This window comes from Heterodontus francisci, chromosome 17 (assembly GCF_036365525.1).
Source record: "Heterodontus francisci isolate sHetFra1 chromosome 17, sHetFra1.hap1, whole genome shotgun sequence".
Lineage (NCBI taxonomy): Eukaryota > Metazoa > Chordata > Chondrichthyes > Heterodontiformes > Heterodontidae > Heterodontus > Heterodontus francisci.
This window is the reverse complement of record NC_090387.1, coordinates 83,457,395-83,470,489: the sequence shown is the minus strand read 5'-3', so window position 1 is coordinate 83,470,489 and position 13,095 is coordinate 83,457,395. Positions and strand designations below refer to the sequence as shown.

At 44.6% G+C, this 13,095-nt stretch overlaps 1 protein-coding gene across 1 annotated transcript in view; it reads right to left on the bottom strand.

The window, feature by feature from the left end:
- Positions 1 to 13,095, bottom strand: part of cog4 (component of oligomeric golgi complex 4) — a 65,261-nt gene that overhangs the window by 11,180 nt on the left and 40,986 nt on the right. The window contains exons 12-18 of the mRNA XM_068049778.1: positions 8,411 to 8,576; positions 7,467 to 7,529; positions 6,408 to 6,524; positions 4,288 to 4,380; positions 3,200 to 3,283; positions 1,830 to 1,931; positions 340 to 468 (exon numbers count right to left, since the gene is read on the bottom strand). Coding sequence (XP_067905879.1) covers positions 340 to 468; positions 1,830 to 1,931; positions 3,200 to 3,283; positions 4,288 to 4,380; positions 6,408 to 6,524; positions 7,467 to 7,529; positions 8,411 to 8,576 — 754 coding nt within the window. The remainder of the gene's footprint in view (positions 1 to 339; positions 469 to 1,829; positions 1,932 to 3,199; positions 3,284 to 4,287; positions 4,381 to 6,407; positions 6,525 to 7,466; positions 7,530 to 8,410; positions 8,577 to 13,095) is intronic.

The following is a 13,095-nucleotide window of genomic DNA, read 5'->3' as shown; positions in this document are numbered from 1 at the left end:
ACTATCCACATATTCAGCACATTAGAATTACAAGCAAGAATGGTGCTGTAAACACATCATTCAGACCTCTCTCAAACATGCCTGCTCCAAGAGCTATGTTTGATGTATCTCCCGTTACCCATCACCTTCTGTATACACAGAATTACAGCGCAGAAACAAGTGACTCAGCTGGCTTCCTACATTACTATAGTGACTACACTTCTGAAGCACTTCATTGGCTGTAAAGCACCTTGGGACATCCTTAGGTTGTGAAAGGAGTTATATAAATACAAGTCCTTCTTCCTTATGCTTCACGCGAACCTCCCACGCTCTTTACTTCATCTCACTCTACGCACTCACCCTTTCCAGATTCAGTATAGTTGCCATCTGAGAGAGGCGAGCGAACTTGTCGCGAATGGTCCATGTGATCACTGATGTCAGGTATGCGATAAGTGATCGGAGCTCCTTGTCAAACTGCAACCCACCAAGCTGAGGAGTAACCAAAGAAGGTCAGGAGGAGATATCACAAAGCCGATTTTTAAGAGTCAATCTCCTAAGATAGGAGATCCCCAGTGGCTAGGTGAGAAAATTTAAATAAAAACACTAAAGGATGCTTCATTTAAACCCATTTTATAATTGAAGTGTTTTTTTTTTGAGTCCTTCCTATTCGATCAAATGGCCTTGTGGGCAAATGGAGCGCCTGCTATGGTATTAAACTGTCTAAATGTTAAAGTCTCACTCTGTGCTGAATCAGTTGTTCCCTTTGTTAGTTAGTCTACAGCCGTAGAGTTATTACCCATTCTCAATGCCCCTGGACCAGAGATTGGGGGGAGGGGTGCAAATGAAAAAATGTCAGATCCCTCATCCAGATTGCTATCCAGTGACCTTCCCTCCCCTCCTATGGGCGGTGGACGCGGTGGATGACTGGAGGGCACCTGATGCCTGTGCGAACCCAGCAAGAGTCAGCATCTTCTGGAAAAACGGTTGATCACTAAATAAAGTGGAAGGTGACAGTCATTCTGTAGTGTGATTTGTACCAAAGGAATATCACTGCAATTTATTCAGGTTTTAAAAAAACAAACTAAAAAGTGCACATACATTTAGCATCTTATCATGCCTTGCAGTTTCTAAGACATATATTTGTTCCATCTTTGCAATTTCCCCCTTATCCTCGTCTGTACAATCCACAGTCTGTACTTTCCACCTGTGGCTCGGAACAGTTTTTCCCCTGTCTAGCCCAGTGCTGCTGAGACCAATTGACAAGCCCTATTACCAGCCTAGTTGAGGTCAGCTCATGCAGCACAGCCAAGGATTGAGCCTGCGATTATACCAATGCAGTAACAGCAGTGAGCTAGTCATGCCCTCGAGCCATTCAATCAGATCATGGTTAAACTGTCCCTCGACTTCATTTACCTGCCTTGGTTCCATCATCCTCAATAACCAGAAATCTTTTGATTTTCAATTGACCCTCAATCTTAACAGTTTTCTGGGGGAAGAGAGTTCTAGATTTCCCCTAGCCTTTGCATGAAGTGCTTCCTGACATCACCTCTAACAGCCTAGCAATAATCTTAAGACTATGCCCCCTTGTCCTGGACTCCCCTCGAGATAGGGTCGATAAAGAGAAACTATGAAATCCTTTGATCATCTTCAACACCACAATTAGATTATCCTTTAATCTTTGATATTTAAGGGAATACAGGCCTAGTCTTCTCTCAGAATTTAACCCTTTTACCCATCTGCATGGCTCAGTGCCACATATGGGCAGTACCTTCACCCAATGAACCATCAACCCAGCTTGTTTCAGCACATGTACGTAATGCTAAAATACTTGTGGCCTTTCCCACTCGTACCCGGCTGAAGGTTGACTTGAGAACCACCTTCTCCAGTTCAATCGCTATCAGGCTCGTCATCAGACAGGTGAGATTATCGTAGATCACCTGGGACAATCCAACCTACAGAACACAAACACAGTCACGTGTGGAAATGATTGCACCTTCCCTTCTACCCTATCAACACTAAGGGAGAGTGAAAAGACAAACCAGAAATACTGGAAACAGTATAGTGACGAACAATAAATTCTACCTTGCCAGTGTTGCCCATGTTCCGAGAACTAATAAAATAGAATTAGTCAGCATTGGCAAAAAAAAAAGATGGATTGTTCTGTGTAGGCTTCAATGAGCCACTGTACAAGTGGGGCAGGTAACATGATTTTCACTCCTTTTCCCCTTTGTACTCAAGGAGCCGAGTCTTGCTGGAATATGGTTCGACAGTACTAGTTACCCTCCCATAAAAGGCCCAAGAGAACTTGTAACTAGACAGTAATCAGACTATCCGCCAGTTGGCAGCATCACAGCCGAACTGGAGCCCATCCTTATTTGATGTCCACACACGTACACCAACCAGTGGGACACTGTCAGAATTGGGAACTAGGGGTAAATTTTCCCCTCGCTGAGAGCACTAACCCTAACAGCACTAATTGTACCTGGGACCGCCGGTCTGTGTACCTCAGTTCCACCCCAGGCAGTGCACTGATCGAGCCACCAGACCTGCTCCAGGCACTACTCAATCCTCAAGGATTCAGTTAGCTGGCAAACTGTACAAATCTCTATCTCCTTAACCAAGTGGTACTTCATGGCTTGAGGACCAGAAGTGAGTGGATATGAGACCAGAGAGCTGCTCTACACTCAGTTTCCAGGGAGAATAGTGGATGGCAAAATGTTTTCATTTACTTTTTCTTCACACCTAATGCAGTATAATAATGGCATTGAAAATCACAAGGAAAGCGGACCTGAGTCAGGTAGGCTTCTATGGCAAAGTGCTATTTTGACACACCCTCTCAGTCGCACATGCACTCCACTCTCACTCAGCTAGCTGGTTGCCATCTAAAGTTACCTCTTTTTATTTTTAAACACAAACAAATGATGGCCAAGGCTTTAGCACAGAACTGAAAAAAGAGAAGGCAAGGCAAATTAAGGTATGGTGATTAAATGATGTTAGCTCATTTTAAAAGGATAAAAATTGCAAGAAAATGGAAAAACTGGGGAAGTAAGGAGTTCCACACTCAAGATTTTTGGGAAACTACAATTAAGAGACAATATGATTCCTCACTGCTGCTGGCAGTTTATAATTTAAGGTCCAAGATTAGGGAAGCTGTATTTCTTGCCAGGGACCTCAACTTAATTGGAACCAAATGAATTTTAAGCAAACCTTCCATGCATACCTTGAACTCTGCCATTAGTTGTTCCAGGTTGAGAATGAATTGCTGAACCCAGGGATCATTGGCTTCATAATCATTAAACTCCTCCTGGAATTAGATAAAACACACAGTGTAAAGCAAACAGATGTAAAGCGGGCAGCTTGGGCAATGACACACCAGGAATTTGCTCTCGTCAAATGATTGTTTAGGACTAACCGTAGGCGCATATTAATTAACTTTGCCAGTTTTAAGAACTTTAAGACTACTTCTGCAGAGGTTTTGCAGCAAACTATAGAGCCCAGAGTATTGGTGGCTGGTTGATATTGGTGTATTACTGGATTTCATACATGTGAAAGAAATATCTGTAATTGATGAGGCCGTCAGATCATTGCCTTCGGATGCTACCGGTGAGATCAATCCAAGTCTCACGTGCTGGTACCTCAATCATGCTATTCACAGGTGTTTTCTCTTTCTCAGTTGTGTTTTGAATGTGACTGTGACTCAACTTTTGTTTTGCTGATAGCCCGAGGGTGCCCGTGACCCAGGAATTTTATGCTGACATCTAAGGTGAGAAACAGATGGAGAGATGCTGATATTTTGTTCATGGTTTTACTAACAATGGTTATATAGGGTGTACAGCATGGGGAAAGGATAACAAAGATATTTTTGTGAATGTTAAGGTGAACAGATTATATATAATAAAAAGGTAATTAGTGACACTGGCAGAACAACAAAAAGACGCATCACAGGCAGTAGGATACTGGATTTGTAGATAGCGAGATATAGACAGTCCACCTAGCACACAGAGCAACAGGCCACTGGGTTTATACATGGTGAGGTATAGACCGTCCACCTGGAACACAGAGCGGCAGTACACTGGGTTTCCAGTTTGTGTGATGCAGAAATACGCAATCTGGGATATGGGACAGTGAGATATCGGGTTTACAGCTGGTGTAGAGGTTTATACAATAACAGTCAATTAGCCCATACTATATCATGCAACCTTAACTCTGAGGGCAGTGTGTCATTGCGCCACGCAGTGGCATAAGCAGATGTCTGTAATCGTGTGCAGGCACTTGCCTTTTTGCTTGCAAGAGGTTAAATGCTCTCACCTCCTCAATGTTGTGGGAGATGGAGAGGAACCCAGTTATCCAAGGCTTAATCTGTGGTTTGATAGCTGTGGTGTTGAGTTCTGCTAAACCTTCCTGTAAGACAAAGCTCAAGTTATTAATGAACTCACAGACAGACCAGACAACGTAGCAGCAAACACACTCTTGTTTGGGCTTTTCAACTGTACCAAGGAATCTGCGGTGGACAACTTCTCATCCAAAGGACTGCACTTCTGACCATGCAGGCCTCCCTTAGTACCACGGCTGGAGAAGTCAGCCTTGGTTCAGCGATAGGATTCTCACCTTGGAGGCAGAAGGCTGTGGGTTCAAGTCACATCCCAAAGCCTTGAGTACGTAATCTAGGCTGACACTTCAGTGCAATAGTGAGAAGTGTTGCACTGTCGGAGATACTGCTATTGGGTGAGATGTTAAACCAAGGCCCCATAGGCTTCCTCAGTTAAGGGATCTGATGGCACTATTCAAAGAATATGTTCTGGCCAATATTTTATGCCTCAACCAGATTATCTGGTCATTATCACATTGTTACTTGGAGCTTGCTGTGTACAAAATGGTTGTTGTGCTTTCTACATTACAACACTTTAAAAATACTTCTTTGGCTGTGAAGTGCTATATAAATGCAAGTTCTTAGAAAATCCAAAAATGCAGCCATGTCTTGGTGGAAACCATTCTACCACTCCATTCCCCTTCAATCACATTTTAGTGATAACATTGAGGCAGGGAATCTTCTCCCAACGTCACTCTTGATTTGAAGGTATGGAGATATTGTTTCTCATGTACTCTACTTAACCCCGCTCAGTAATAGATGCAGCCAAGATGGGGAACTCATCACCATAACTTATATCTTAGTAGTATGTCTAAATGTGCTAAGTATATGTCAAGCCCATTGAAGCAGCTCCCTCTGGTACCCCAGCTCTCCCAGCCCAACATCCACGGTTTTAAAAGCCCTTACAATCTGTGCCTCTATTGGCAGCCTGTTCCAGTCATTTCTTCCCCTCTATGTGAAGAATCTTTCTGGGATGAGTTCTACATTTATTGATCACTGGCTTAGATTTCCTTCTATGTGCCTACTTTGAAGTCATATTCAAGATTAAACTTACATAAGCCACCCAATATTTCATATTCTTCAATCAGATTTTAAACAGCTAAATTTAAGTATTTTGTGAAGTTGTTGGATGGTTTGCTATTACTGCCAGTTGTTGGTACACTGGGTATCCTGACTTGACTATGTCCTCTGGAATCCTATTGGTTTAAAGGATTCATAAACTCACCTACAAGAGGTTTCACCTACATAAACAGCTGGTTCGTGCCTGGCTTTAACCTGGGCCTCTTTTGGACAGTGGGATTTGAATCAGGAGTGGGGGGGGGGGGGGGGGGAGGGAGGACTTTCAGACTGGGTGCAGGAGAGGCTGGATACTCAGCTCTGTCAGTAAGTTTGTGAGTTAGTCAGTGCTGTGGAGTTAGGAGAAATAGCATAATAATTCTGCATTAACTCTAACTTGCTGTAAGAGCCGACAGTAGCAGTACTGCTGCCTCTCATTCCCTGATTCCAGCTGACAATGCTGGTCGCTCGATGATCCCACCCAGGAGGAGAAACGCTGTGAATGTTCTCCAATTACAAACAACTGCAGTGCCATCAAGTCCCAGATGGAGATCCTCCTGAGCCTGTAGAATCCAGAGAAAGTTACAGTGCCGTGGTCCCGATACCTGCACATAAACTGTTACATTTTTCATTCGATTTATTTCGGGTAGTTTTGTACATGTGAAAGCACCAAGCTTGAATGGTTTGTATTAGTTTTGGGATCAGCAATTAACTTGTCAAAAGACAAAATTAGCAAAAGTTGGATTATGACATGGCAAATACAACTCAGATGATTTCAATCGGCCAACTTAAAAGGAGCCATGTTGTCAGGATTCCTACAACTGGGCTTCTATCTCAGGGGAATTCCCACAGCCCAGTAGCAAACATTTGTGATTTACTGTACCCACTGGCCAGGAACTTTCCACATGCAGAAAGCTAGAGTCCTTAAAATGGTACACCTGACTCTGGTTGTACCACAGTTGAACATGACGAGGCTTAGACAGATAGTCTTCAATGAACTCACCTGCAGCAGGTCTTTAAATTTGTTGGATATTGCAGCCAAGTCAGACAGGCAGCTGTCAATCTTTGCTTGTGCCTGCTCCGCTCCCAGACCTTGGCTGAACAGCTTTGTACAGTCACTCTGTGAAGAAACATACACCACTTCATCAAACCATTACAGTTACAATCCCGCTTCCACTACACTGTTAGAGAAACTTCTAAGCCTGTTTGTGAAGAACACACTGAGACTAGGATGCTTTGGTGGAGACTATCTATTGCTTGCCACAGAGCTTACTTCGCCGCTCTACACAATCTCCAGCCAGTGCTGACTGGCTCTTCTTTATATATACATCTGAGTACAATTAACAAATCAACACCCGACACCTCTTCACCCTGGTACCTTCAACTACTAGGTATTTAACATCCATCAATAGAACTTATTAGACGCTAACACACCGAAGGGCTAGCACCTCCCATAACACTGTTCCAAGTATGAAGCAACACCTGCAGGCGATGAGGAGAAAACTGGCAAAAACCAAATCGTTTCCACGGTGCAGCCCAGTGAGACTTGCTCATTTGGTTGGGAGAGGGAATGGAGAAAGGGAGGAGGAAATGGAATTTGAAAGTCAGCTGAGGCGAGGATTAACATTTGTGCCTTCTAAACAAGAATGCAGCCTCCAACCACTAGAGCTGCTGCACTCCCCCCTTTTCTCAAATAGCTGGTATGTATAACTGTGTACTGCACCCTTAGTCTATGAGGGGATAAATAGTAATCATGTGGCAAGAGAACAATTATCAGCCTGGCTTCAATCTTCAATAACAACGTGGTACCAGTGAACTTCAGCATATGTGCAGTTGATGGGTAATGACAGATTGGATTTAACGGTGATGCTGCTCAAAGTCTCTAAATGCACAATGATAAGGTTGATTATACAATGAAGGGCCACTCAGGTGAGATACTGGTGAGCTGCTGGTCGGACTGTTTCCCAGCAGGTGTCTGGGTTTTCCAAAAGGAGGGGAGAAAAATTGAAAAATGGTAATCCTGTAGCAAAATGCCTGCCCTTGGAATTGGATATTCTCATACCTCCAGGTTCTTTTTCAAGGTCAGAAGATTTTCGCTGCACATTTCCACGTTATTCAGGGTCACCTAAATAAAATGAGACAGTTTAACAGCACATAAGCAAATTAGAACCACGAGCAGGACAGATGCACATCAGCAAATAATCAGAGAGTCTGTGATCAGGCTTATGATAAGAGTTCAGAAAGCTCATTTCTGGGACTGGTTGTTCAGTAAGACACCGAAGGTTCAACTTCTGGGCACAACCCAAGTCCAAGCTAATGGTCTTTAGAAGTCCAACATGAAATGGGTTTAGCAAGTCTGAATCTAATAAGGACCCACAGCACAAAACTGCACTAAATCTGCAGTCACATTAGGGTGAAAAGTGTGGTAAAGTGATATGTCACATTAGTGCATTGGGGGCACTCAGATTAGGGATGAGCCACATTGTTAGAACAGGGCATAGCTGAGCAAGCTTTACTTTGCAGGTAACTCTGCTATACCTGACCTGAGAGCATTCCATGCCAACACTGGATGCCTGAAGGGAAAGTGATCCGCTCTAACCAACAAATACCCTGGAACGCAATCACAAGCCTGTGAAGGAGGGGAGCCGTCAGCCCTGAAAAAGCACAAGGCCCTGGCCAATGTCAAGCCATTGTAGAGATCATGATGAATTATCACAAAGCTCAGGACAGTGGTGCTTGGTGACACCACGCTTATAGGAGTGCCTGATGCTAGAACTGGATGTGCAAAATAAAAAATGTGTCATTCCTCGGCTGAGCAAAAAATTCAAATCCCAAAAAAAAATCATCTCTGTAGGTGAGTGATGCTTTGCAAGAATGCAGAGCCATGTCAGTAACACACCACGCACCAGGTTTTCAATAGCGGCCTGCTGGCAGAAGAGGGAGCCTGCACACAGTAGGCAAACAACTTCCAAAGCAGAGGCAAGCAAAAAAAAAAGCAACACATACCAGAAAGGATTGCTTGGCTTCATCCGTGCTTTCAATGCCCTTGGTGTCAAATTTGCCCTGCTGCAGGCTGGAGTGCATGATATTCACAGCACTGGTTACACCACGCTGTATGTCCTGAAAGGTCGTGGCAGGAAACCCCATCCGCAGCTTGTTATAAAGTACCTCCCTGCACAACAGAAACAGATAGAAATATCTCATAATGCATCACTGCACAAGAAGCTGCAACATGACGATATACAACTACCAATACAATAGCAGCAAAAACTGGCTACGAGCTCACAGTAATGGAGTAAGGCATAGACTGCCAGAACCTGGACTTATTCAGAACAAGCTCATGCCAGATTTTACCCTAAACAAGCAAGAAAATCTGCAGTAAACATCTACTTGCTGTTGACAGATTCTTCCTGTACCATCACTGCTAAGTATGGCCCATAGATTCCTCCTGTACCGTCACTGACCCATAGATTCCTCCTGTACCGTCACTGACCCATAGATTCCTCCTGTACCGTCACTGAACCACAGATTCCACCCGTACCGTCACTGACCCATAGATTCCACCCGTACCGTCACTGACCCATAGATTCCTCCTGTACCGGCACTAACCCATAAATTCCACCTGTACCGGCACTGAACCATAGATTCCTCCTGTACTGTCACTGAACCATAGATTCCTCCTGTACTGTCACTGAACCATAGATTCCTCCTGTACTTTCACTGAACCATAGATTCCTCCTGTATCGTCACTGACCCATAGATTCCACCTGTACCATCACTGACCCATAGATTCCACCTGTACCGTCACTGACCCATAGATTCCTCCTGTACCGGCACTGACCCATAGATTCCTCCAGTACAGGCACTGACCCATAGATTCCTCCTGTACAGGCACTGACCCATAGATTCCTCCTGTACAGGCACTGACCCATAAGGTTCCTCCTGTTCAGGCACTGACCCATAAGGTTCCTCCTGTTCAGGCACTGACCCACAAGGTTCCTCCTGTACAGGCACTCACAGACACTGACCCACAGATTCCTCCTGTACCGTAACTGATACTAAATGACTCAAAGTTCCGCTCAGTAACACTAATTGGTAACTAATTGGGGCGGCGCAGTGGTTAGCACCGCAGCCTCACAGCTCCAGCGACCCGGGTTCAATTCTGGGTACTGCCTGTGTGGAGTTTGCAAGTTCTCCCTGTGTCTGCGTGGGTTTTCTCCGGGTGCTCCGGTTTCCTCCCACATGCCAAAGACTTGCAGGTTGATCGGTAAATTGGCCATTATAAATTGCCCCTTGTATAGGTAGGTGGTAGGGAAATATAGGGACAGGTGGGGATGTGGTAGGAATATGGAATTAGGGTAGGATTAGGATAAATGGGTGGTTGATGGTCGGCACAGACTCGGTGGGCCGAAGGGCCTGTTTCAGTGCTGTATCTCTAAACTAAATTAAACTAAACTACCCATAAAACAAAGCTGGCATCTGGCATGATGAAATCACTTCAGTTGGTGGTCACCTATGGTACATGCATTCCACAACAAGACAAAATAATGTTCAGCAGCCTTAAAGAGCTGAATCATGAGGTGTTTATCCTATCTCCTCCAAATTTTTTTCCCTGCTTTCTTATAGTATTTTGCCAGGCTGGTATTAAGGATTTAAAGATGTTTGCAACTCTCCAACCCACCTAGTGCCAGGTTATTCCACTGTGAAGAACATCACAGCTGATCCAATCCTTGCCTAACCTTTACACATACGAACTTTCCAACAGATGTCACAAGACAATAATCAGAAGCAGTAACTGTATACAACAAAGATGGAATTCTGCAGCTGCAAGGGGCCAGCACATGACATTATAGCAGGTGGGGAACATGGGCTCAATTCCCCATAGCACCGAATTACAATCTCAAACAGGCTATTCTGGAAGAGCCAGAAAAGGTCGAATTCAAAGGAAGCCATCTCTGACTAATTTCTGGCACTTCAGAGTCACGAGGGCTGCAGCATAATCTCTGGAAATTGGAACATGTAGCACATCAGGCACTCAGCTCAGCAACAGGGACGCTATTTTACCACAGGTATTAATATTTAAACAGCCTCATGTTGCATGGCACAGCTTCCACAAATGGAAAAGGTAAAATGTTGCAGGTTCTGGAAATCGGAAATAAAAACAGATAGTGCTGGAAACACTCAGCAATGACATTCTATCAGAACCCATGAAAGGTCATCGCCCTGAAACACTAAGCCTCCACTCTCCTCTCCACAGATGCTGCCTGACCTAAGCGTTTCTAGAATTTTAGTACGGCGGGTTCAGTGTTTGTGGATGATGATTGTGTGCTGCGTGACCCGTAATTTCTCGAGGGAAGGACTAACGCTTTTTCTTGATGGTATACATCTAAACTTTACACTATGTACCATAAAACAGAATAAGTTGTTAATCTCACCACTGAAAACCCTATAGCTTTAGGGTTGCAATAATTCTAGGAATATTTTAAGATTTGGAAACGTCGGTGGAGTTGAAGCAAGAGTTAAGATGACCTACAAAACCAATACAGGTGAGACATTTGCAAGTGGGACCTGGGAGAGCAGAGACAGGCGAGTTTTTTTCAAGGTTCTCTGTTACTGCTGAGTAACTTAGCTGAAGCACCCAGGACAATAGATGAGGGCAGAAATAATGTTCAAAAGAATAGAAGATGCAATAAATCAGGACTAGGATATGGCAGACACCAAACTTCGGTGTTTAAAGTATCTTGACGGAAATGGTAGCATACGTTATGTTACTGAACAAGAACCCAGAGGGCCTGGACTTATGATCCAGAGACATGAGTTCAAATCCAAACATGAGATTTGGGGAATTTAAATTCAGTTAATTAAATAAATATGGAATAAAAAAGCTAGTCTCATTAATAGTGACCATGCAACTACTGGATTTATTGTAAAAATCCATCAAGTTCATTAATGTCCTTTAGGGAAGGAAATCTGTTGTCCTTACCCAGTCTGGCCTATATGTGCCTCCAGAAGCACAGCAATGTGGTTGACTCTGAACCGCCCTCTGAAATGGCTTAGCAAGCCATCAGTTGTATAAAACCACTAAGCAAAAGAATAAGAATAAAACCAGACAGACCACCCAGCAATTACCTAAGCACCAGAAGTGACAAAGACGCACCCACCCCAATCAACCCTGCAATGGCCTCCTCATTAACATCTGGAGATTTGTGCCAAAATTGGGAGAGCAACAGCCTTGCACAGTCACATTCACAGAATCATATCTTTCAGCCAAAGTCCAAGACTCCTTCATCACTATTCCTGGGTACATCCAGTGCTCTGACAGAACAGACCGACCAGAGGTGGCGGCACACTGGTAAACATTTGGGAGGGAGTGGCCCTGGGTGTCCTCAACATTTGACTCCAGACCCCTTGAAGTCTCATGGCATCAGGTCAAACACGGACAAGGAAACCTCCTGCCGATTATCACCGACTGCCCCATGCTCAGCTGGTGAATCAGTACTCCTCCATGTTGAGCACCACTTGGAAGAAGCACTGAGTGTAGAAAGAACACAGAATGTACTCTGGGTGGGGGACTTCAATATTCATCACCAAGAGTGGCTCGGTAGCACCACTACAGACTGAGCCCTGAAGAACATACCTGCCAGACTGGCCCTGCAGCAGGTGCTGAAATACCAACAATGGAGGTGAGAGTGACAGCCATTCACATCAAGGCAGCGTCTGACCGAGTATGGCATCAAGGAGCCGAGTAAAATTGAAGTGAATGGGAATCATGGGGAAAACTCTCCCCTGGTTGGAGTCATACCTAGCACAAAGCAAGATTGCTGTGCTTGCTGGAGGCCAATCATCTCAGCCTCAGGACATCACTACAGGAGTTCCTCAGGGTAGCGTCCTAGGCCCAACCACATTCAGCTGCTTCGTCAATGACCTTCCTTCCATCATATGGTTTAAAGTGGGACTGTTCGCTTTTGATTGCACAGTGTTCAGTTCCATTTGCAACTCAACAGATAATGAAACAGTCCAGACCCACCTACAGCAAGACCTGGACAACATTCAGGCTTGGGCTGATAAGTGACAAGTGACAATCACGCCACACAAGTGCCAGGCGATGATCATCTCAAACAAGAGAGAATCTAATCATCTCCCCCTTGACGTTCAACAGCATTACCATCGCTGAATCCCCATCATCAACAGCGTGGGGGCTATCATTGATCAGAAACTTAACTGGACCAGCCATATAAATACTGTGGCTACAAGAGCAGGTCAGAAGCTATGAATTCTGCAGCAAGTAACTAACCTCCTGATTCCCCAAAGCTTTTCCACCATCTATAAGGCACCAGTCAGGAGTGCGATGGAATACTCTACAGTTGCCTGGATGAGTGCAGCTCCAACAACATTCAAGAAGCTCGACACCATCCAAAAAAAAGCAGCCCGCTTGACTGGCATCCCATCCACTACTTTAAACATTCACTCCCTTCACCACTGGCACACAGTGGCAGCTGTGTGTACCATTTACAAGATGCACTGCAGCACCTTCCAAACCCATGACCTCTACCACCCAGAAGGACAAGGGCAGCAGGCGCATTGGAACACCACCACCTGCAAGTTCCCCTCCAGGTCACATATCATCCTGACTTGGAAATATATCACCATTCCTTCACTGTCGCTGGGTCAAAACTCACCCCCTAACAGCA